At 38.1% G+C, this 25,504-nt stretch overlaps 1 protein-coding gene across 1 annotated transcript; it reads left to right on the forward strand.

Moving 5' to 3' along the window:
• Nucleotides 1-5,339: 5,339 nt before the first annotated feature.
• Nucleotides 5,340-23,491, forward strand: tcf25 (TCF25 ribosome quality control complex subunit). The gene is made up of 18 exons (XM_088334602.1): nucleotides 5,340-5,692; nucleotides 7,199-7,312; nucleotides 7,383-7,448; nucleotides 7,544-7,668; nucleotides 7,821-7,886; nucleotides 7,964-8,046; nucleotides 9,819-9,949; nucleotides 10,386-10,485; nucleotides 10,874-10,967; nucleotides 11,099-11,191; nucleotides 13,305-13,410; nucleotides 13,499-13,658; nucleotides 19,829-19,916; nucleotides 20,001-20,159; nucleotides 21,016-21,106; nucleotides 21,591-21,670; nucleotides 21,762-21,837; nucleotides 22,844-23,491. Exons 1-18 carry the CDS (start codon nucleotides 5,471-5,473, stop codon nucleotides 23,012-23,014), a joined length of 2,025 nt encoding a protein of 674 aa, XP_088190728.1. The 5' UTR covers nucleotides 5,340-5,470; the 3' UTR covers nucleotides 23,015-23,491.
• Nucleotides 23,492-25,504: the final 2,013 nt, after the last annotated feature.

Consider the following 25,504-nt stretch of genomic DNA (forward strand, 5'->3'; position numbering starts at 1 on the left):
CTTACTTCCCTTGTGAAACCTGAAGTCATACGTAGCTTCCCATTTTGCAAACAGCCTGAATTTCAATATGTTAGAATGTCCACACTTTCATACTTCTTCTTTCTTTTTCCACACGTACAGTACCGAGTAATTGAAACGTCATATGACATTCCTGGCAAGTATATGTCAAATGAATACTCGTTCTGTCAGCATAGGCGGCTAAACAAGTTTAGTACATTGATGTTGCACAATCCATGAGGGTTTTCCTTTTGTTTTTCGGAAGTAGCATCTGTGCAAGTATGAGGAAAACTTCCTTATTTCATTCGTTGACTGGCTCAAATGACACAGAAAGAACGTTTTTTTATAGTGTAAATTTGATTTCAAAAACTTTTTTAATGTAGCTTCTAACACATACAAAACAAGTTCCAAAATAGACTAAACCATAAACAACTGTTATAAAGTGATTGCACAAGTGTACACACCCTCTTCTAAATGAGTTGTGGCTGTCTTCATAGTTAACTAATCGCATTCAAGCACATGATGATTGTCATGAACCGGAACAGGAGAAGAACCCAAAAGCATGACGTTTCTCAGACAAGCCTTTTTTTTACGGGAAATGGTGCAGTCATGCACGTTAACACAAAACGCCAGTGATTCGGCGATCACTGGGCGAAAGAAGAGGGACAGAAGTCTAGCGTGGAACAACAAAAAGCAAGAGACCAACGACATCGATACCAGTTGCACGAGCTGTTACCGGACAGATGATATTGATACCAGACAGAATGGGATTGAAAGGATTGCTAACAGATATAGGAGACTGGAGACAGATATCAGACAGGACGAAAATGACGTGCACGATACCAGACACTGGAGACCCGTGACTGAAATCAAAACGGGACAGCATCAAAACCCACGTCTAGCGGGTGCAGAGTTTTGTTGACGGACTGTCAAAAAGTGAGTGAGAGCACTGAGCTTAAATAGGAGGGAAGCCAATCTGTCAACGAGCTGCAGCTGGCGCCTATTGGGCACGATGGCAACCGTGACAATGATTACAGTTAACAATGCCACATTCTAGGAGATGCCTGAAAGTTATGCATAGAACGTAATGACAATTAAGCTGCTGGTATCCTATTCACTTTGATGACTTCTTTAATTGCTTCTTATTAAAAAAAAGAAGTGACGCACTGGAACAGTTGTGACTAGCATAGTGCTTGTAGCTTCCTGTCAGTTCATTCGACCACATGTGTTGTGAATAACGAGACAACAAACTCATCCAACCCATGTCACACTGTAGTTCCAGTGTTCCAGTTTAAAATAATACAAAAATCTGCATTCCATCTGGCCTTTCTCCCCATCCATAAAAACCAACGTGTTAGAAGCATACCCTGTCTTCAATCAAAGTAAAGCATAACGCTATGAACCAGTTCTATTTCTTTCTTCCAACAAGCCATGACTTTGCTGAGATGACACTCAACATGCAGGTGAAGGCTAACTCAGCCCTTGCTGCCCTACTCAGGGGAGGTGGACATATTAAGGGGCAAAACACCTGTGACCCTGGGATACCTGCTGTAGGAACACCACAAAACTCCACCAGTTAGAATTTTAACATCAAAATCCGTAGTTGCTCTCTCAGTCTCTGCTTGTAGCAAAGCACCATGGGTGTTTATTTCATCTTAACGGTCTTCAGTTGGCTTGCATAAATAAATATATCCATCCATTATTGGCACCGCTTATCCTCAGTAGGGACGCGGGGGTGCTGGAGCCCATCCCAGCTATCTTCGGGCAGTGGGCTGGGGACACCCTGAACTATTTGCCAGCCAATCGCAGGGCACAGAGAGACAGACAACCGTCCACTCACTCATTCACACCTAGGGACAATTTGGACCTAACATGCATGTTTTTTAAATGTGGGAGGAAATTGGAGTGCCCAGACGAAACCCACGCAAGCACTGGGAGAACATGCAAACTCCACACAGGAGGTTCAATCTCATGACCTCAGAACTGTGCCGCACACGTGCTAACCACTCATCTGCAGTGCTGCCCTAAATAAGTATATATTTTCTTAAAACTTGTATTTCTTTAATTTTAGACATTGCTGTCCGCTTATTTTTCATTATTAAAGCTATGTAAGCCCGAGAGTACCATAAAACAATTGATTAAACCACCGTACAATGAATAAAAAACAATGTTTGTATGGAAAACCTTTTTGCTAAATAACGGGTGATAATGTAATGCGGCTATTTTTTATATTTAAAGCTGTCATTAATATGAAATATGTACCTAAAATTCTTTAAAACATTTTAATTAAAATGATCATGCTCGGGAACAATAGCGTGCTTTGACAGCTTTTCTACTGTGCCATAGGAAACAATCCAATTTCTCTCTACAAAAAAAGCATGCTCCGCAAGCATGATCAGCAAGGTAACTGTAACATTCATCCCTATCAGTAGTTGGCAACAGATTTGTTTTCATTTGGAATACTATGTATCTTGTCAGGAGGTAGTACATGGAAATATATTTACAAAGGTTTTATTGTTTAAATAAGCTGTGGAAAATGACTTTGCAAAAATAGCATATATACTAGTAAAGACCATTTTAATTATTTATATTATTTTCTTATTTTACAAAACAAGTTAAAATGGCTGACGAGTTTTGCTCCTTTTAAGTATTTTTTCTAGAAAAAAAAGATTGGTAAAACAGGTTGAAATATATAGTAATATACCAAATTACAGCAAAATGATTGACCAAAATAAATAGTCTGTATTACTTCCTGAGCCACAAAACGATAGGTACAACTTTTTTACAGTACTGTCAATTTATTCAACATTATAATTTAAACATGGAACTGGTGCTGGAAATCAAATTTGGAACATTTTCGACAGGATCCTTAAAGATTTTTGAACGGGAAAAAATTGGGCTTCCTCTCAAAAAAGGTTGGAAAACACTGCAACTGCTATCAATGTCATCTGTTGGCTAGCAGTGATTTGTCGTTCGCGAACAAACTGGCTCCATGCGCCGACTCGTGGAAGTGACGATGGTAGCCGGCTCTCCGTTAAAATGTGCCGGTTCCCTATTTGATGCTTGTTTACGCTTATTATTTCGTCAATATGCAATTTTCCCTTTTACATTACATCCTATGGTGTTGATTTCAAATTTGTTGGGTATAAAACAGATTAAATAGGTTTGGATTTCTATCTTTTTCTTTGTAGATGTATAGATTTGTATTATCATGTTTGCTGCAATTTTCAATTTAAATCATAAATGTTAATTTAGCTTTATTTTTACCCTTTTTAAGTTATTCATAATGATAATATTGGATTAAAAAAACAAAACCAACCTGAAGAGCCATTTGAGAGTGAGAGAGATGGCTCTTTCCCTTCGGGGATGAACAAAGTATCTATCTATCTATCTATCTATCTATCTATCTATCTATCTATCTATCTATCTATCTATCTATCTATCTATCTATCTATCTATCTATCTATCTATCTATCTATCTAATTAGTGAGCCAAGCCAAAAAAGCCAGTTCTCTTTAAAAGAGTCGGAATTACCATCCCTACAACGGACATTTCGAGTTAGATTTAATTTATTAAACTCACTTTATATTGTTTACTGTTGATTGCTATTCATTATATTGTTTATTGCTTATTTTGGTAGAACTTCAAGTGTAGGATAAATTGGTTGCTGATGAGGTGCTATCAACATTAAAGGTTCTACAACAAAACTACCTGTCTGCTCTTCTTTATTCAGCCGACTCGAATACAGCTCAGAAAATTTCAAATTCTTTGACATACAACAAGTTATCTTTGGCGTAACTGAATTAGTTACTTTGTCTGGTAACTAGTTACTTTAACCATAGAGTAAATTAGGAACTAACTCAGTTACTTTCTGGAAGAAGTACTGAGTAACTTTTACTAACAACTTCTTTAAAGTAACGTGCCCAACACTGCACGACACACAAGAAGCCAATATTTAAATTCATGCCGAAGACGTCCCAGCATTGCATTAGATCTGTAGAATTGTAAATATTTTAATTTTGTTTCATGTGTCTTTTTGAGAAAAAGTGTTTCACAACTATCTTTTTTTAATCGAAAATGTGATGTTGATTTTTGTTTATATTTTATTGTGGGTGGCATAGTGCGGTGCAAATCTGAGATCATGGGTTGAAATCCAGCTATCAGCCTTCCTGTGTGGATTTTGCATGTTCTCCCCGTGCTTCCATGGGTTTCCTCCCACATTCTAAAAACGTGATGTAGATATTTTCTTACATTGAAGTCCATCCATCCATCCATCCATCCATCCATTATCTGCACCGCTTATCCTCAGTAGGGTCACGAGGGTGCTGGAGCACATCCCAGTCATCTTCAGGGAGTGGGCAGGGGACACCCTGAAGTGGTTGCCACGCAGAGACAGACAACTCACTCGCTCATTCACACTTAGGGACAATTTGGACTGGCCAATTAACCCGACATGCATGTTTTCGGGAATGCGAGGAAACCGGAGTGCCGGGAGGAAACCCACACAGGCACAGAGAGAACATGCAAACTCCACTGGGGTAGGCTGCGATAGCTAGACTTTAACCCTGAACCTCTGCACCACCCAGCCGCCGTGCTGCCTTGCCACTGAAGTCAGTTTTTTTAATTTTTTGTTGTTGTTTTTGCTTGACTTAAAAGTTGCTTAGTACAAAATAGTTCAAAGATTAAATTAGTTAACAGTGAGAAAACAAAAGGTATCATAATTTAATACTGTAATAGATTTTTTTTTATAAATCATTCATTCATTTTGTGCACAATATTACATGATTGTTAGTAAAGGGGAGGCCCCGCCTTTTTCTTCTCCTTTTTTGTTGGTCTTTTATTTTTTTGTTTTTCTTTTCTTTCTTCTTTTATTCTCTCTTGTTTCCTTTTTGTTTTTTGTATATTTTCCCCCCAGCGTTTCACTTCTTTTTCTTCCTTTCTTTCTTCTATTTTGTCTGTTTTCCGTATTGTATTTTCTTTGTTCTTTCTTTAATATTTGGTCTTTATTTTATCCCCCTTTTTCTTATTTTTATTCATTTTCTCATTTTTGTGTTTAAAGTAATTACACACTCTTCCATAATAATTGGTAAAACATGGAACAAAAACAAAGGAGCAGCTTGGGAGCCAAAAGAGCGGGTCTTTTTAGTGTCCCAAGACGAATGAGTCGGTTCTCTAAAAAGAGCCGAACTTTCTGACACGATTGGCTTGCCTTTTATAAAGCGTTTGCCATTTTGCAGATCCTAACATGTGGGTTTTTCTTGCTGGGTGGTAAATGCGAATATTTTTCATTATTGTTTACAACAAATCTCAATGTTTATCCTATTGGGGGCGGTAGTGTACAGCTAAACAGTCGTGACTACCAAACATAAAAACAAGAGGCAGAATCTCAGACGACATGGCTGTCCTCGCAGCATTTCTTTTTTGTTATTAGTTGTCCGTATTTTTGTATCAGCGGGTACATGAGCAGAGCAAAATGTCTAGCCGGGCTTTGCGGAGGCTAAAGGGAAAACAACGAGGCCAAGAGGCGGTTGTAGACAAGGAGCTAACTTTGGCAGATGGAGCAGATGAGCTGCTTGGAAGCGAAGAAGACACTCTGGACACGTCCAGTCTTGGTCCAGAGTCACATCGGACTACCGCTGGTCGAAAGTACAAGAAAGACAAGAATCGTAAAGATTTCTGTGCCATTTTTGAAATGGTATGTCTACATTATATTCGATGACTTTGTGTGTGAAAAACTCTACCTCTGTTGTGAGAGCTCAGTGCTGTGTCTTGCTAGTCCTCATAAAACCGTTAATGTAGCCACACATTATTCTTGCCCTACAAAATGCTTGCAATAAACGTTTGGCAACTAAAAAAAATCATCCTTTAAGAACCCCAGCAAATAACTTTCCAAATACAGACAATTCCATGCGTGTCAGAAACCTTGAGTTGGATTCCCATTTTCTTGTGGTATAGATGATTTATTTCACTTGATTTGACAGGAGTCGACCCTACTTCCAAATACGTACCGTCCACTCCGCGCATCGGCCCTGTATTGCATTACATCCGGGATCGGTGCATTCGCATTGATCGCTGCTTGGCCCTGTGGTTAGGACCTTGACTCAGCCTCTTGGCTGGTAACAAGTGTCTCGGCCTCTTGGCTATGCAGTGTATTATGACTTGACCGATAAGGAATAATGGATAATTGATAAAGATTATAGAACAATAACCCTCTTTTCTGCCACATATCTCAACCCAGTGGCGGATCGTAAATTACACACCAAGGCCTTCAGTGATGTCCTTCATGGTCAATAAAATATCCGCCCAAATACCATCATCAATGGCATCACGCTTCGAGAAATCCTACACGGAATCACACGTGCGCATGACTGGGAGTCACATCGTATACATACGGGCTATTTTTCGCAGCATTTAAAAATGGATAAACCCGAGTCAACATTTAAAGTGTATCACTATACATGTATATAATAAAGGAAATAGTTAAAAACAAGATGATTCTAAATTAATTATCCTCAGTTTTACCTCCGTACAAGGTTTTTACCGTTTTGAAAGGTCCCTCTTAAACTTGGCTTTACTTTTATACCTGGAACCAAATCTTTGTTGTCATCTTGTTCAGTAACTTTAGGTTATTTTTTAAAAAAATTTTTACTTTTAAAAAAAGCTATGATGTAGCTTGGCTGATATGTATAGCGCTGCCTTTGCTTAACTCAAGTGAATATTCAATCACAATATGCGTACATGTCACTTTTTCCAAGTTTAATGATGGTTTTCACCATCATTTTGGTGCATGACTGCCCCTGTCACGTTCACCACGAGACCTTCCATCTGCTTTTACTGTCGCCATCTGTTTAGAGGGCGAAACTGTTAATTCTGAAGGCTTTGGGCTGACGGCACAGGCTAGCTGCATTATGATTTGATAAAAGGTTTAACCTAAAAAGAATGAAAGGAGTGTAACCGAATTGACAGAGTATGTCCTGAAAAGTACAAAATATAAAAAATAACCATAAACATGTATACACGTTAGAATAATACATTTAAACTTCAATTGATTTGTTGAACTTACGTAAATGATGTCTGGTTATGTTAGGCCAGCAGAGAAGGCCTTGCCGGCCCTGATGGCCCATCATTGTTACAATCAATTACCAAAATTGACATATGTCAGTTGTATTCAATTTCATCACCATTTTGAAACCTTTTCTAGATAAGTGATATGGAAAAGGAATCTGGTGATGAACCAGAAAAAGGCAATGAAAACCAAATGGATGACGCTGGAAACACTGACAGTAAAGACAACAGCGGCCAAGGGTCTAATGAGGTAATTCAAAAGATTGTGGTGAGCAGGGATGATTTGATTTTTTCGTTATTTGCTGATTTGTCATTCCCAGCATTTGTCCACTGTTAAGAAAAAGAGGAAGAAAAAGAAGACAAAGGGTAAACCGGAAACGGTACAGGTAAAGCTATAGTGTTCCTTTAAACCACACACTTAATTTGTTTTCATACGACAAAAACACTACTCAAATGTGTCTTACTCAATGTGTTATGTCAGCAAGCACATGGACAGGATGACGACATTGATCTATTGCTGGAAAACCTGGACCAGTCCAATGGCTTGACATTGCAAAATGATATTAGCAACAGTGGCAGAAAACCAGTCTTATACGTTGAGCACAGGTGAATAAACCGTCTTTTTGAATACGATAGACCATGTTTATCATTTTGTCTGAGATCACAGTTCACATTAAATACACTGTACATAAAACCTTTATAGGTAGTCATCTTAAAACTCATTGTAGCATACAACAATATAATTGTTGTCCCTCCAGGAATCTGAACCCAGAGACAGAGTTAAAGAAATATTTTGGCAGTCGAGCTATTTTGGGTGATCAGAGGTAAGCATGGATTGGTGGTCATTTTAAGTGTCATTTGGTACCTTCTTTAGCCCCATGATCTTGGCAATTGTTTTCAGACCCCGACAACGCAATAGACAGTTTCATCGGAACACATGGATGACGAGCCCCAAGGAAAGTTGGCCTCGATTCAGCCGCCCAGGTCAGGCCTTTTCACTTTTTGTTTACCTTGGTATTACGATGACTGCCCTGCATTTAAGTCTAACACACAAATGGGGAAATTGAGTATGCTATAATTTGCTATTGTTATCATTGAGTTTCTAGTCTGGTTAAATGCATTAAACATATCCACAAGCTTGAAAGTGACTATTTGTACTCAAAATAATGTTCTTATGTTTTTATTCTTTGTTTGGCGAGTTGATCTTTTGAGACAATAAAAACAGCGCTTTCTATGGACTGGAGTTCACCCCACCTCGGAATTTAAAATAAAGAAACATATGCAAAAATATCTATAGGACTGCAGTAGTATCAGGGTTTGTACAGGTGCTCGAAATCCTTGAAACTTCTTAAATTTTCAGGTTGTGTTTTCAAGGTCAGGAAAATGCTTGAGTTTGGGGTAAAGTGCCTATAATTGTTGCCATTACCATGTTTCTTGGCAGTCTGACTATGAAGACTACGCAATAAATGAAAAAAAAAATAAGTGTGAAAATGACGCCAACACGCCTGCTCTGGTGGATTGTCATTTAGGCGTTGTCATGTGAAGCGTCATCGCCCCCTACTTGTTGCACCTAAAAGCAGCTTTATTTGGAAAAACTGCTTTTTTGGCTCGGCTCACTGAGTAGAGCCCGTTCCTTCGGTTACCAGATAGCTCCTCCGATTTTTTTAATCTTTTGATTAAATATTATGAATAATAATAAAAAATATGCTCCAGATTATTTAGTAATTAACAATATCATATGTTTTGCCAGGGAAACCTGAAAATCACGTGAAGTATAAATTAAAATATTCACAGATCTCCGTAAAAATGTAAAATACAAAACAATTGTAGCTTTTTACTCACTGAATAATTTTAAAGTCAAACAAACCACAAAATCCCCGAAAGTGCAAAACAATAAAACATACTTTGTGTATATATATATATATATATATATATATATATATATATATATATATTCTTTAGTGCTATAAATATTGATAACATGCAAAGAAACAACGTTTTACAATTATACTTCGACCACTAGACACAGATCTTCTGAAAAACATGCAAAAAATATAATTTAGAATCAATTAAACAAATAGCAAAACATTAGCAGTCTATAAGATTAAACGATTGTATGCACTTTGCTTCAGAGCAATCAATATAATTAAAATAAGTCCAAACCTGGCTCTTTTTTTGCATTTCATACCTACATTACTTTCTTTTTTTTTCTCGGATTGAACTCAGTTATTACCCAACGCCTATAGAGCCCTTTCCATGTCTGTAAACAAGTGTGATGTTGCCAGGTTGCGCGTGCATTGTTAAAGAAGAATGGCAGAATTCATGTCAGTTTATAGCAGCCCAATGACAATAAAAGATTATAGATGGGAACAGATCAGTATTGCACAAAGTATGTGCTAGCAGCAAGATAGCGACTTTATTTTAGTCATCAAAGTAAAGAAAATTCTGCGCTGGATTACTTCCTTTAAAAGTACTGAAAAAATTGAAAAATTGGCCTTCAAGTGCTTGAATTTGGCCATGAAAAAAAAGGTGTACGAACCCAGTAGTATGACCACTGAATTATATAAGGGGTAGGAAAAATAAGCATCTGCTTCTGACTACCCCTTTTCGAACATGTTGTGTGACATTATTTCGTTGTTGATTCATTGTTTTTGTCCTGTTTTTATTTTTATGTTCGAAATAAAGTTTTCATTCATTCATATAATGTTATAATATTTTCTCTGAGTTAGAAACACTAACATGTGACCTTGTTTCAGGAATATCAATGAAACTACTTGAATCCAAAGATGGCATTCAGTACTTTGCCTTTGAGCACAGTCGTGACTACCAACAAGTACAGTTTAAGTTCCTCGATGCTGTGGAATCCATGGATCCAAACAACATTATGGTAAACATACATTACTATTGGCCACTTTAGTACAATATCACAAATAAACTTCTGGATAATGCAAAATTTCCAAATCAACATAAGTTATGCTTGAGTGAGGGAGTGATTCTGCATATAGTTCAATTTAAAAAAAAATCCTGGGTTCTATTGCTGTTGTCTAAGATAAAAATGTGGTTAGTGTTTTAATTTATATTCATTCCTGCTGAATGCCTGTTATTTCTCTCAAAATTTCAAGAGAAAATTGTCAGTTTTATGAGCCAATACTTCTTCACACATGTTTAAGGTACATCTTCTTTACAAAAAGCACATACACATGTGAATGAGAGCGACATCATGTCACAATAATGCGCACATTATATCAATTGTCATAGCAGTGATTAAACATTAAGGTACTTTTCTAACATCTTTGTAAATTGCGTCTTATATCTTTTGTTAGGCTCTGCTGCAGCATAACCCCTATCACATTGATTCTTTGCTACAACTTTCTGACGTCTGTCGTATCCAAGATGATCAGGAAATGGCCAGGGACCTTATTGGTGAGCATCTTCATCCTGACGAAAAATGTATTTAATGTGTTTTGATATATGATTAGTCACTTTGCTTTCATCATCAGTGGACGTTCCATTTTGGTGCTCTCTGCTTGCATGTTTCACTTTGTAACAAGTATTTGGAGTGTGCAACGTTTTAACAAAGCTGGTTTGTAATAATTTATGTCTAGTAGCATTCGGATAATTCTAGAGTTTCCACCTAAGCACGGTGGCGTGCCAGACTCATACTTGTAATGGAAAATCCATTTTTTAAATGACAAAATCCTGACACCCAGCTTATTAATTAAAAAAAAAAACACCAAAAGGCAAATTGCATCAATATTATTTCAAAGTGGGCATTTGACTGACGTTTGATTCATCAAAACTTTTATTCCAGAAAGAGCCTTGTACAGCTTTGAGTGTGCGTTCCATCCAGTATTTAGTCTGACCTCCGGTACTTGCAGACTGGATTACCGCAGACCAGAAAACCGGTTAGATGTTCTTTCGCTTTCTATGAGCCTTTTTTCATCTTGACTGGAGCATTTAATTAATTTAAAACATTTCTTGAATAACTGTTGGCTTCTGTGAAAAACGAAGTTGAGCGATACAAATCTGTTTTCAGGGCTTTTTATCTGGCTCTTTACAAGCACATGATGTTTCTTGAGAAGAGAGGATGCCCCCGGACAGCTTTGGAGTACTGCAAATTGATCCTGAGGTACAGAATAAAAAACGAGACCACAAGTATTTAGAAACATTAATCATGAAATGTCAGTTTATTTTAAATGAGCTCTATTTGTTGATATTTTGCCGGATGAGCAAACACAATTTCAGTTTTATTGAATAACATAATTTGTTTTTTATTAGTGGTTTTGAGGGTTTTCCGTTTAAGCTTGCATTCTCACCTAATCCTTTACCAATACCATAGAAAATATGTTGTGTTTTTTTTATAAATAACTGCACTTTTTAATTGCAGTTTTGCCCACTTACTACATTAATATTTAGAATATTTTCCATTGATTTATCGTAGCAGAAAACAAACAGGAAGCAGTATAAAAAATGACTCCTGTTGGATAGTGTATAAGCAAGTTAATGTACAGCCCTCTATATTTGTACAAAGCAGAGGTCACCAAACGTTTTGCAGCCGAAAAGAACCTATTTTTGATTTGTCAATGCGAGTGGCTACCAGTTTTATATGCATGTTTAAGATAACATATATTATCATCTAATTATTAGTTTTTTATGGTGTGAGTATATTATTATCAATCGTGGGGCTAAAACAGGCTCTCATAATCACAAAAACATTCCTAATGAAAGGACACTGACGATCATATAAATATAGTATATATACAGTGTTCTCAACCTTTTTTTAGCCGAGGCACACTTTTTTTAGTCGATCACAGTGGATCTGGAGGTAATACAGGTTATTTATTTTCGTTAATCATATTGCAGAAATTTTGGATTTTATTATATTTATAACTTTTATAGGTTTTAGTACATATTTCATTTCTTTTATAAAAAAATAATATAAAAATAATACTTAAAACGAGCAAAAACATCTGCCAGTACAATGACTTTTTATTTTTAAACATTAACACTTATATAAGGCAATGTTTTCTCAAACAGTGCGCCGGGGCACACCAGTGTGCCGGGTGACCTTGTCTAGTGTGCCGCAGACAATTTAGCGATATTATCCTTCTATTAAAAAGCATGCCATTGTTCAGTATATTTCCTTTTATATAAAAAGTCATTGTACTAGCTTTTGCTCATTTTAAGTATTATTATTTTTTTTAATTTTTTTTTGAAAAATAAAATAGATATGTAGTAAAACTTAAAAAACTTATAAATATAGTAAAATCCAAAATTGCTGTAATATGATTAACCAAAACAAATAACCTGTATTACCTCCAGATCCATGGTGACCATAAACAATGATAAAAATGTTACACTGTCAATTTAGGCAACATGATCATTTAAGCCTCAAGATGAAAACAATTGAATCAATATCTTAACATTTTCGAGAGAGAGAGTGTGCCTCAAGATTTTTTTCGACTAAAAAAGTGTGCCTTGTTTCAAAAAAGGTTAAGAAACACTGATATAAGGTATATAATATTAGGAATAGTTTTCAAAATTGAAGACTGGTGAGCTATTTCCGGAACTGGTCGGCAGGTTACCCAAATCTTATTTGGGGGTGCCACGTTGGTGATCCCTTGGTTTAAGACTCATATTATTTAAAAATAAATAAAAAAAACAATAAACACACAAACTAAACACATTTTTTGAGGTCTTTGCCGAATTGTTGCCTGGAGAATGAAATTGTCTTTGTTATACAGTAACATGTTTCATTGGTGTAAAATGGCATGTTAACTTGGGCTTTATTTGCAAACAATTATTGACAACATGGAAATTGCGGTTAGAGTAGAATATACAGCGGAGGCTCAGCCGATCTTTGGCCTTAATGTGAAAAAATGAACGAGTATTTTTCGGGCACAGTTAAAAAAAAACTGAATCAACCATTAATTAACAAAAGGGAACAATAAATTTGCACAGACGAGCAGCTGAACAATACAATAGTATTATACAAAAACATATAGCAAAGGGAGTAAGCTGAAGCTTTTAAATGCGCACTGGTTAAATTTTTTTTCCACACATTCAAAACCGAGAAAAGTAAACAGAAAGGAAAGATTACAAAGGTTGTGGTTTGATGTCTTCACAATTTTAAAAACTCGACAGACAGTAACATGGGAACGTTTATATTAATTGTTGGAATTTTTTTTATCATTTCTGAAAAGTCGTATTTTTTTTTTTCCTCCCTTCTCACTCACACTCAGTTTGGACTCAGCCAACGATCCACTTTGCGTGATGCTCCTCGTTGATTTCCTGATGCTACGTTCCAGACAGTATGACTCTCTGATTCAGCTTTATGAGGACATGGAGGTAAATCGTACTTGGCATTTCTAAATGGTCTTTTTGTATTTGATTTGAGGTGCTCAGTGTAAGACAACATTTTCTGTCCCTGTCCCAGGAGCTAAAAAATCTGTCCCAGCTGCCGAACTTTGCATTTTCCACTGCGCTCTGCCATTTCCATCTTAGTCAGCAGGAGGAACTCAAGCCAGAAGAAAGTTATAAAGCAAAACATAAATCGGACCAAATGCTACAGGATGCACTCATCATGTTTCCTGCAGGTCAGAAATGTTTTATGGAGCTTGATATACACTAAAGTTTAAAAGTAAAGGGTAGCTTGGTAATTTCCTTATTTTTAAGGAAAATTGTTGTTGTCTTTTAATAAAGATAACATGAAACTACACCACATACATATTTAATTCAGTAAATTACAATTTTGGCTGCAAATGTCTTGCTATGCAATATTTGCATAGGTATATAGAAGCTCATTTCCAGCAAGCAGCACTTCAGTGTTCTTGTAGTGTATTGTGTTTGCCAATTAAATCATAATGCTGGCGGAAAATTTTGTTACCAGAGCTGAAAAAGTTAAGCTGGTTAGAGAAGCTATAAAACTGACCCTTAAGATGGGTGAGTATCTGAAACATCACATTTGTTGGTGTGATTTAACTTTGATAATGCCTGGAAAAAGAGAACATTCGTGTGAAACTTGACAGCCTATTCTTGTTCTGAGAATTTATTACTATGCAAGAAATTAACCAAAAACTGAAGATCTCCTATAATGCTGATGTACTACTCCCGTTAGAGAACAGCCCAAACAGGCTACAACAAGTGTAGAAAGAGAAGGGTCAGGCCCAGCTACACAAGTAAGCAAGAGGAAGAAAACATAGGAGTCTCTTGTTTAAGAAATAGAGGCCTTACAGGTCCTCAATTAACAACTTATTCCAACAGTATGCACAAAACAGCAGTGTCAACATCTAAAGTGAAGAGATGACTCTGGCATGCTGACCCTCAATACAAAGTTGCAAAGAAAAAGCCACATCTGAGACTAGCCAACAAAAGGAATATATTGATATGGGCAAAAGAACACAGATGTTTGACAACTCATTTGATACATTAGAGTGTGACCTTTTCATGGAAAACACAATAAAATTCCCTGGGTGACTGCCAACTTTTGAACGGTAGTCAGTGTTTCCCCATTGAATTTTGTGAGACCCCAGTGGGTGGATAGATAGTGGGGTCGGGGCATAAGTCTTGAAAAGTTTCGGGTAAGTATCTCGGACGATTGGCGCAAGGTAAGTGCCGCGCACAATTGTTTTACAGTCGGAAGCTGCTGCCAATCGTTGTTGAAGGGCATCCCCCCCCACGGCTGCTAAGACGCTCTTTGGCATCCGACGCTTACAAGTGAGTATGGGTTGCTGTAAAGGTTGCTCCCGTGTCCGTAGGCAAGTAGCCCTTCTAGAGGGACGTGTCCGTGAGCTAGAGCAGTTTAAACGGAAAATGTTAGGTGCCTCGGACACCACTGCTAGCGTGGGTTGTAGCGAACCTGCTAGTCCGGTTAGCACTAGCCCCAAACGGCATGCTAATCGCGGTGAGCCATTTCAGACGCATAACAAGTTCAGCCCCCTAGCTAGTCCCACTCCACCCCGGTCTACTGGCTCCCGCACACTAGTTATAGGTGACTCCATCAGCAAAGCTTAGCACCCCAGCCACGGTTATGTGTATTTCTGGGGCCAGAGCACCCGACATTGAGGCTAATTTGAAGGAGCTGACGAGCAAACCTAGACACCAGGACAGGGCTAGCTACACCGATATAGTCATTCACGTCGGCTCTAATGATACTAGAATGAGACAATCTGAGATTACAAAGAAAAATATTGCTAGGACCTGTAATCTCGCCAGAAAGATGAGTTGGCATTGAGTAATTGTCTCTGGCCCCTTGCCTGCGAGAGGCAATGATGAGAGGTTTAGCAGACTAGTCTCGCTAAACCGGTGGCTGGCAAGTTTTTGCAATCAGAAGGGATTTAGGTTTGTGGATAACTGGCCTGCTTTCTGGGGCCGACCTGACCTGCTGAGGAGAGACGGCCTTCACCCTAACTGCGAAGGTGCTCTCACTCTTTCTAGAAATATAGATTACTGTTTAAGCCTTCCATGACAGGGTACACTAGTGCAGGCCAGGTCACAGGTGATTAGTGAACCTGTAACCATGGGTGTGGAGTCTGTAACGCTAGAGCTATGCAATTCACATAGTTTTAATAGTTTAGAGCGTTCTACTGACTGCACCATACACCCTGATTTATACTCTTCTATAGCATCTTCTTCTGTGCTTCTTACCTCTGTTTCTCCCTTGTTAGGTGAGGAGGGAGAAGAAATAACATTATTTTCTACCAATAGTCATCCTGCTACTCCACCTGTCAACAATATTCCTGTGGTATGGAATTCGGGCCGCATCTGCTGTCATGCAAGGCACAAGACCCGGGACCGGCAGTATAATCCTGTGGAGGTTACCACTAAGGTTGCCATTAAGGTTCAAAACTCGCGAAAGGTTTCAGCTCAGTCCACAGTGCTGAAGCTTGGCTTTCTGAATATTAGATCACTAGCCTCCAAGGCTTTACTTGTCAATGACCTTATTAATGAACACAATCTTAACCTTATTGGCCTTTGTGAGACCTGGTTAAAACCAAATGAGTTTGTAGTGTTAAATGAGGCTTCTCCCCCTAACTTTGTGAGTTCGCACTTGGCACGGCCATGCAAAAAAGGTGGAGGGGTTGCTCTTATATCGGAAGATAAGTTGAAATTTACTCCTAATACCCCTACTAGTTTTAAAACGTTTGAAGCACTTGTTATGAGGTCCTTAATGTCAACACCAATTTATATAGTTGTTGTGTATCGCCCACCTGGACCATACTCAAATTTTTTGGAAGAATTTTCGGAACTGTTAACAGACTTAGTAACTTATGCGGACAATGTTGTAATTATTGGTGATTTTAATGTTCACATAAACTCCCCATCAAATTCACTTGCAATTGCATTTAAGTCACTGATTGATACATTTGGTTTCAATCAAATAGTTGATGTGCCCACTCATAAAGATGGGAACACTCTAGATCTCGTCCTGACCCGTGGCGTAGTAGCCTCAAATGTTACAGTGTTACCGTATCCTAATGCCATCTCTGATCACTATCTTGTTAAATGTGAGGTGCTGTTTAATGTTTACTGTGATAAGGAAAATTTAGGCTTTAGCAGTCGCAATATCCTCCCTAAAACGGTGTTAGCCTTAAAAGAATTATTACCTACGGTAACTGCAGCCTTCCCTTCGTACACTGGGTCTGTTGACTCACTTACAAACAACTTCAATACTGCTTTGGTTAATGTTCTTGATTCTGTGGCGCCCCTAAAGTATAAATTCCGACCCAAGAAGAATACACCTTGGTTTACTGAAGAAACTAGGTTACTCAAACAAAGTTGCAGAAAAATTGAACGAAAATGGCGCACTACTAAGCTGGAGGTTTTTCGACTGGCCTGGTGTGACAGTTTGCTGAAATATAAAATAGCTCTTGCCTCAGCTAAAGCTTCGTTTTTCTCTAAGATTATTGTTAAACATAAGAATAATCCGAAATTTTTGTTTGACACAGTGGCGAAACTTACCAGACAACAACTTAACCCAAATGGTTGCACTTATTCTGCTAACGACATTATGGAATTTTTTAATAAAAAGATTCAACTAATTAGGAATGAAATTTTAAAAGAACGCTCTGTTTCCTCCTCCTATATCAAAGATGTGGAGGTGTTAGGTATGGTCCGTGTCGGCGGTTGTTCAGAAACATTCTCCATGATTTGTCCCTTGATAATCTAACACAGATGGTCAGTAGGGCCAAACAAACTACGTGCCTGCTTGATCCGTTTCCAGCTTCACTGGTGAAGGATCTGTTTGGGATCTTAGGACCATCAGTTTCAAATATTATTAATATATCGCTATCCTCGGGTATTGTTCCTGTAGCCTTCAAGTCTGCCGTCATTAAACCCACACTTAAGCGACCTAACCTTGACCCAGAAAGCCTAGGTAATTATAGGCCAGTGTCAAATCTGCCATTTTTTGCGAAATTACTTGAAAAGGTCGTTGCACAGCAGCTAAATGACTTCATGTCAGAAAATAACCTTTTTGAAACTGTCCAGTCAGCATTTAGGGCAAATCACTCTACTGAGACAGCCCTGGCTAAAGTAACCAATGATTTCCTTTTAACAATTGATTCCGGTGCCTCAATAATTTTACTGCTGCTGGATCTCAGCGCTGCTTTTGATACGGTTGACCACAACATATTATTGGTTCGTCTAGAACGCATTGGTATCTCAGGAACTGTACTCTCGTGGTTTAGGTCCTACCTGTCAGACAGGATGCAATGTGTTAACTATGGCAATCTGACCTCTAAACAATCTAATGTCCCCTGTGGTGTTCCTCAAGGCTCTGTACTTGGCCCCCTTCTTTTTAGTATTTATATGATCCCGCTTGGTGACATTATCCGCAAGTATAATATTAGTTTCCATTGCTATGCAGATGACACTCAACTGTATGTGCCACTGGAAACAACTGGACATTTAAGTTGTAGAAATCTGGAGGCTTGCCTTAATGAGATTCAAAGATGGATGTCAAATAATTTTTTACGCCTTAACCCAGAAAAAACTGAAATGTTGATTATTGGTCCAGCTCACTGTCGTCAGTTGTTTTCAAACACTACCCTGAACCTAGACAAATGTAATATCACCCATAGTGACTCGGTCAAAAATCTAGGTGTTATATTTGATCCTAATCTGTCGTTTCAGTTACACGTGAAAAATATTACTAGAATAGCTTTCTACCACCTCCGTAATATTGCGAAGATTCGTTCGATGCTGTCCCAATCAGATGCAGAGATTTTAATTCATGCGTTTATTACTTCTCGGCTTGATTACTGTAATGTATTGCTTTCTGGTCTCCCGATGTCTAGCATTAAAAGTTTGCAGCTGGTTCAGAATGCGGCAGCTAGACTTTTGACTAAGACCAAAAAATTTGAGCATATTACTCCTGTATTGGCCAACTTGCACTGGCTCCCAGTCCACTTAACATATAAATGTTTGCATGGGCTTGCACCCTCTTATCTCTCTGATTTGATTTCCCCCTATGTTCCTGCACGGAGTCTTCGCTCAGAAAATGCCGGTCTACTTGTGACTCTCGAGAGCCAAGAAGTCTGCAGGCTCGAGAGCTTTCTCCATCCGGGCCCCGGTGTTATGGAACGCCCTGCCTCTGGAGATAAGATCTGCAACCTCAACGGAAGTTTTTAAATCGAGGCTTAAGACACACTTCTATTCCAGAGCGTATGATTGATGCCCACCTCATATTCTGTTTTGTCCTGTCTTTTTCCGACGCCTGCCTGGCTGATACGAAGGAGAAGGACTATTTGAGATGAGTCAGCGGACCAGCATCTGACCTGTAGCATGTCAACCCCTGCATTTACCAGCTGGCAGAGACGGGAGGCAGCGTCGTGGCCGTCATAGACTTTCTGGACTGGTTTGCAGGCTGGGGGCGTCGTTGATGTCATGCACTTTCCGGACATTTTCAACATCTTACCTAATGTTTACTATTCTGTGTACAGTAATGCTAAATGTAATTCACCCTGGTCAATCCTGGAAGGGGGATTACCACATGTGAGGTCCTTTCTCAAAGTTTCTCTTTTCTCCTCACCCTGAGGTTTTTGAGTTGTTCCTTGCCCGCATGCTGGTTTGAGATCAGGTAATTGTGTAATTTTGTAATCGTAATCCTGTGCAGTCCTTTGAGACATTTTTGTGATTAAGGGCTATATAAATAAATTTGACTTGACTTGATAAGTCTTCTATCAGTGATAGAAAATGCACAATGTTTTGGGGCCATTATTATGAATCCAAATAAAAATGGTTTACCTGATTTGGCTCATTTAAAAAAAAATCCGTCTTTTGCTTAAAAAGCTGCTGCGGCGCACCCTCCCCAATACATCCCTCCTCAACGAACAAAACCACACTTATTAGCCAATCAACCAATTAACCCAAAAGCTGGTGAGAGGACAAAAAAAAGCTTGCAAGTGAGCACACCATGTCCTTTTTGATCTTTTATGTAACGAGATTTCCTCAGGTTATTTAAACTTGTATATTTTTTAGATATTATATTTTTTAGTAATGCAAGTTTAAGGCCCTGTCGGTGACCAATTAAACACTGCCGTCCCGCCAGAGACTTTCTCAATAGTATGGGAAACACTGGTTTTTGAATTCTTAGGGGAATCTGATAATGATCTTATGAAGGAATTGTGTATTTATAATGGATAAATAAAGTAATTTTTTTATGTATCCCGTTAACAGGCAACAAGAAGTCTAGGTGATGCAATAAATCATGTAACTCATTCTCAGAGGGCATGCCAATGTCATGAATGTTAATGTTTTTCTGCAGTCCTTATGCCTTTGCTGGATCGATGCACCGTGCAGCCAGATGCCGCCGTCACTTCACATACGTTCTTTGGTCTGAGTTGTCAGATCGGGTAATATGAACTTCCTTGACTGTTCATTTATATTGTTATTTTCACCCATCTGCTCTTATTGACGTCAAATTTGTATGTGTTTAGACAGCTTCCGGCGCTGTCTGAACTGACTGCCCTATATGTGGGGAGAACACACAGCCTTTGGAGGGAAGCAGGAGTTATGCTTTGGTTGGAAGAGAACGTGAAGGAGGTTCTGCGTAGAGTTGATGAAAGCGAACCATTTGTGGACGAATGCCAGAACAAGTGAGATCAAAATTGCTGCTCATTTGAGATCAAACTTTCCCAAAGTTTATTGGCAAACAGTGAAAAGACTGAAGTTTGTCCCTTTTCCCCCATTAGTATTCAGAGCTAAACTTGCTCACAATTTGAAAAATACGTCACATATAGCTGGAAATTAAGACTGGTCAATTGATCATTTCTTTGCCTGCTGTGTTTTATTTTATAAGGGTACTTCCTTACATGGGTCAGCAACATCATGTTTGTTGGCACTAGGTAAATTCCAAAGATACAAGTTCAGAAAAGCGTTTACCAGTAATGTATCATTGAGAAATGCTAACAATGGAAAGAACTAGACACAGTATATATGAAGGTAAAATTCAACAAAACCGCCAAACCCACTTTCCAGACAAAAGTTAATTCTTCAGCTCATTTTGTTTCACTGTGTGACATTTAATAATTTTATAAAATTTAGGAAATAATATTGCCAGAGCTTGTGTGCCATATCAATATAGATGTCTTTTTTCTCCCTCTTTTTCTTTGCCTTATACCTGATTAATCAGGGGCCGAATCCCGTACACATTCATACGACTGTGCACAGTAAATGATGCAATCCAACCAATGTGTCGCAACACGAGATGTTTTGGGTGTTTACAGTTTTTTTCTGTGGGTTTTCATCAGAATGTCTCTACATGAGCTTACATATAAAGGTTTATTTAGTGATGTTCAGCCAAAATGAGGTCTGATGGTGTGACACCCTGATTTTAACTATAGTTAGATCTGTGCCCTATATATACTGGACACAGTCATTTAAGCTCGAGTTTCCAGTCTGCTTCATCGACGCAGTAAAAAATTGTTTTTCTTTGTGTCCTCTTTGATGTAGGAGAAACCTCAGATATCACAGTGCTCCACGGAACATCCATCGCCACGTTCTGCTGTCTGAGATCAAAGAAGCCACTTCCACTCTTCCATTGGTAAAATTTCAACCCAACTTCTGATTGTAAACAAGTACAACATTTTGGGATTTTTAAAATTTTTAACCACAATTGGTGGAGGTCAACAGATACAAGTGTGCTACATTACAGCCTCTTTTAGATTCTTTGACTTCAGCTGTCTTTAGCAAAAGAGATGATTTTAGTGGGACGGAACGGGATAGAAAGACAAATAACTGTGTGCCAACACTCGAGGCAATAGAATGGCACATTAATCACTGTTTAGTCACAGTGTCATCATTAGAACAGCTAAATTATGTGTAAAAGCCCCTGATCCACATTTTCATTGCAAATTGTGTACTTTATTTAGTACAACAAATAATGTCCAAAGACAAGAACAATTAATCATTAGAGAGGGATCAATACTTGCCAATTACCTATTTTAGGATTTCAATTTGTCTTCCTGTTTTTCTACAATGAGACTGGCTACTGGGTCTGACCATATTTATTTTTTCGACACGCTCAGGAGGTGACAACGCAACCCCTGATGGGATTTGACCCCCTCCCACCACTGGATTCTTTAAACTCATACACCCGACCACCAAGGTATTCAAGTCTTTTTCGGGCGCTTTAGTGACCGGCACGAACGATGCCTTCAGTTTTTTCTGAAACTTTTTTATACTCTGCGTGTTCGCAGGACCCGTCCTGCACCATCCAATGAGAGCACACTGTCGCTGTTTTTCCGTTCTTTGCTGCCTAATTTCAACCTTCAGGTAAATTCAATGGGATAGCAGTAATCCCTTGTTTTTTACAGGAATGTTTTCCCAAGAAGTAAGGAAGCAAGCACATTTCTGTCCTTGCCGACTTTTGTGTTTCTGTATCGTATCCATAGAAGCAATTTCTATATTTCTGCGATGTAACTGTTCTGCTAAATTAAGTGTATAATAGACCACAGCGGCCTAGTATCAGATATCACCATCACATGATAGATTCAAATAAAAATAGCTTTGGATAGCATTTCTCTGACGACAAAATGTGACATTTAATAAAATATTCTCTATAAAAATAAAGTTAAGTTAAACTTACTGTTAGCAGATGAGCTTCAAGAATTAGGCAACTTCCTCCTCCTTGGTAGAAAGTGGCCGAAAAAAAAGCGATCCAACCATTTTCTCAATTGCATCAAGCTTTTTTATTCCACTTTAATTTCAAAAGAAACTGCTCGCCTCTCCTTTACACTTTACACAAACCTTATTGAATGGATGCTCGAAATATTAAACCCAAAAAAATGTCAAAGTTCTTAGCGCACAGGAGATACAGTAAAGTATGTTTACACACGAACTAGGAAGAGGAAGGCGGATTTCTTCTTCGGGATGAATGCTGGGTGAGCTTTCACAGCGCCACACGCCGGTAGCGGCTGAAAGAAGCACTATAGTACTGTGTAGTACTCGAAAAAGGTGCACACAATACAAAATCTAACTTACAGCAATGTCCAAGTCTTTTTCGACGTCCCGAAAAAAATTGTTCGTATGTACTGTTTTTCGTAACACGAATCTTCGTAACTAGAAGAGCGTCTTTACTCTTTACATTGATTTAAATTACTTAGTGCCTCATAAATAACGTGATACAATGAATTGATCTAATTAGTTGCCAAAGCTTTTAATTGATTTTCTCGATTAGTTGTTGCAGCTCTATACACTGTGCTATGAGGGGGCCTTGTAGTGCAGAAAATGTGGTAGCCCAAAGAGTGTAATATGTGCCATGTGTAACTTTTGTGCCAAGGATGGGCCTGGGCAGGCGGGCGGCGATACGGAGGTGGCCCGAGCCGGGCAAGAGCTGAACCAGGAAGTGAATCGTCTGATGGTTGCCATGAGGGACATGCTAGCAAACATCCGCTTTCAAGAGCCGCCACGAGAAGATCATCCTTTCAGAGACGAAGAAGAGTGGGACTGAGCTGGACTGTGACCCATTTCTTATGAACGCAACAGCCGACGCGCTTACTAAATTTAATTAGTGCCAATATCAATTCAGAAACGATAAATTTAATCCGAGCATAACAATTTACTGAATATGTTATGGCATGATTACACAATTTGAGCAAAGTTTCCCCTAAAGCACATAAATGTTTTTTGTTTTTTTTCATGCACTTGGATTTGACATTTTTTGCCAGGGTATATTTTTCCTTCTGGACAGCCGACACATCAAATTCGGATTTTCCTAGTGCTTACTTTGAAAAAATACCCTGCTAAACATGAAAAGACCTTATGCAGCAGAGATGTCTTCAGAGGGTTGAGATGAGCGCACACTAACGGTTTCAAAGAGAAACTGTTTTTGAGCGTATTAAATAAATGCAATAAAAGTAATTTAATTTGAATGCCGTTCTTGTGACTGGATGTATGTTGTACATTAAGAATAAAGGCATAGATGAGAGTTCCCGTCTTTTTTTGTAGAATAGGCGTGTCATTTTTTCACATGGATGTTTTGACAACCGACATAAAAAGCAAAGACGAAGAAAAAAAAACACGAGTGCAAAACGTTTTAACATAAATCCAATGGTTTGATTATTTGATTCTTTTAAAGGCCACTAGAGGGTGCCTGTGGATCACAGCCTTTCATGTGCTGCAGGGGTGGGAAAAATTTTGAGTCGCGGGCCGCATTGCGTTAAAAAATTGGCTAGGGGCCAGTCCTGGAGACCTATCCAAATGTTCCCGTTTATGAATAAATACACATGCAGAGAATCTACAGTACATATTTTTTTTAATATTTGTTTTTAATAAGACTGATCAAATTGGTTTTGAAACAATTATGGCAAAATAATAAATTACGTCCTAGTTTCAAACACAAAATTTTATAATTTTTGTATAATAACCGTAGGTTATAAAAATATAAAAGGTTATTTCCGTAGCATAATTGTAGTATGATGTATATTTACTTTTGTATTACTTCTGTAGGAGTATTTCTGTAATAGTAATTTGATATTTCTGTAGTATCACTGCAGAAGTATTTTTGTTGTACTTCTGTAGTAGTATTATTGAGGTATTCTTATTTTGGTAGTATTACTGTAAATGGTTTGCATTTATATAGCGCTTTTCAAGTCAATGAAGACCTCCCAAAGCGCTTTACAATGTGCTTCATACTTACCCATTCTCACACACACGCACACCATAGTTATTTCAGTAGTTGTATTTTTCTAGGATTATTTCTGTTGTGGTATTTTTGTAGCATTTCTGTACATTATTTTTCCCTTGTCAGATTGAAAGCAACATAATACATTCGATAGCCTGTTTTTTTAGCAATATATTTGAAATTTAGTTTTCTTGTTGGCCTATTAATGTACTTTTGTGGTAGACACACAAAGTGAAAATGGAGACAAAGTTGCCCCCCCAAAATATACTCCTTTTTTATTTGTAGTACTTCATATATATGGACTTTTTAATTAAAAAGCCTACCAAGCTCCATGTGGCTTACGGGCTGTATTTTATGTGGTGATGTACTGTAACAAAACTAGTCCAACTCCTGGGGATGAAACCGTCCACTATAAATAAAATAAAAAAGTATTTTTAAATCAGTTAAAACATTCCAGACAGCCACAGAAACCCCCACCAACAAATTATATTGCTAAATTAATCTTTGATTCCTATCGGGCTTTTTTTGTCACCACAAACTTTCTAGGATCGTTGGAGCGGAGAAGCCACTTCATGTCATCATCTAAAGAAGTGTGAGGGTTTACCGTAATGACTTGGATTTCATAACTGAGTGTGTTTTATTTGTAAGCATATTTTGAAGATCTTTTTATTTATTGGTGCACAATCGTAACATCATCGCTTAGAGTTTGTGTTCTTTAGCAAAACAGAGCTAGCATTAGCAAATTTAACAGTTGAAACCGTTTTGAGTGTTGCTTTGTAAATCATCTCAATAGAATTAAATGCCGCACATTTTTCTGCTGCTAGCTAGTCTTGTATCTAGATTTTTTGCAAATTAGAGAATTGTAATATTTTACAATCTAGTGGAGCCTTCCTGAATCCCAAGGGAACAATTCTGGACAAGACTACAAAAAAATCGACCTTTGTCCTTGCCAACTTCTATCTTGTCTTTCTGGTAGAAATGACAATACGAAATAATCCAGCTGTTCTGTTGTGAAGTGCAATTCTATATGTTTGCTCTTAAATCATGTCTGTACCACACCCTGAAGGCAAAATGGTTTCTTTCTGTCAAAATGGAGAATGACAGGGCCTTGTATTCCTGTACACAATCAAAGAGCAACTGTCTGACAAACATCTACGAGATTAGCCTGATAAGCAATTGTCTTTGTTTGTGGCCATCTAAAAAACAGTTCTTTAAACGTGGTTGGATGCTTTATATCTTACGTATTATATTGCCTACACTGAAAGGGACATTCATTTAAAAAAATAATTGCAATATGCATGAACTATGTGCATTTTT

This window comes from Urocampus carinirostris, chromosome 4 (genome assembly GCF_059441175.1).
Source record: "Urocampus carinirostris isolate Australia breed hairy pipefish chromosome 4, RoL_Ucar_1.0, whole genome shotgun sequence".
Taxonomy (NCBI): Eukaryota; Metazoa; Chordata; class Actinopteri; order Syngnathiformes; family Syngnathidae; genus Urocampus; species Urocampus carinirostris.

Bases quoted from the DNA above. Each gene is read 5' to 3' on its own strand.
- tcf25 (XM_088334602.1), top strand. From the start codon at position 5,471: ATGTCTAGCCGGGCTTTGCGGAGGCTAAAGGGAAAACAACGAGGCCAA. The intron at 8,047-9,818 runs GTCAGGCCTTTT...ACCTTGTTTCAG, and splicing joins GCCTCGATTCAGCCGCCCAG to GAATATCAATGAAACTACTT. The intron at 21,838-22,843 runs GTAAATTCAATG...TTTTGTGCCAAG, and splicing joins TGCCTAATTTCAACCTTCAG to GATGGGCCTGGGCAGGCGGG.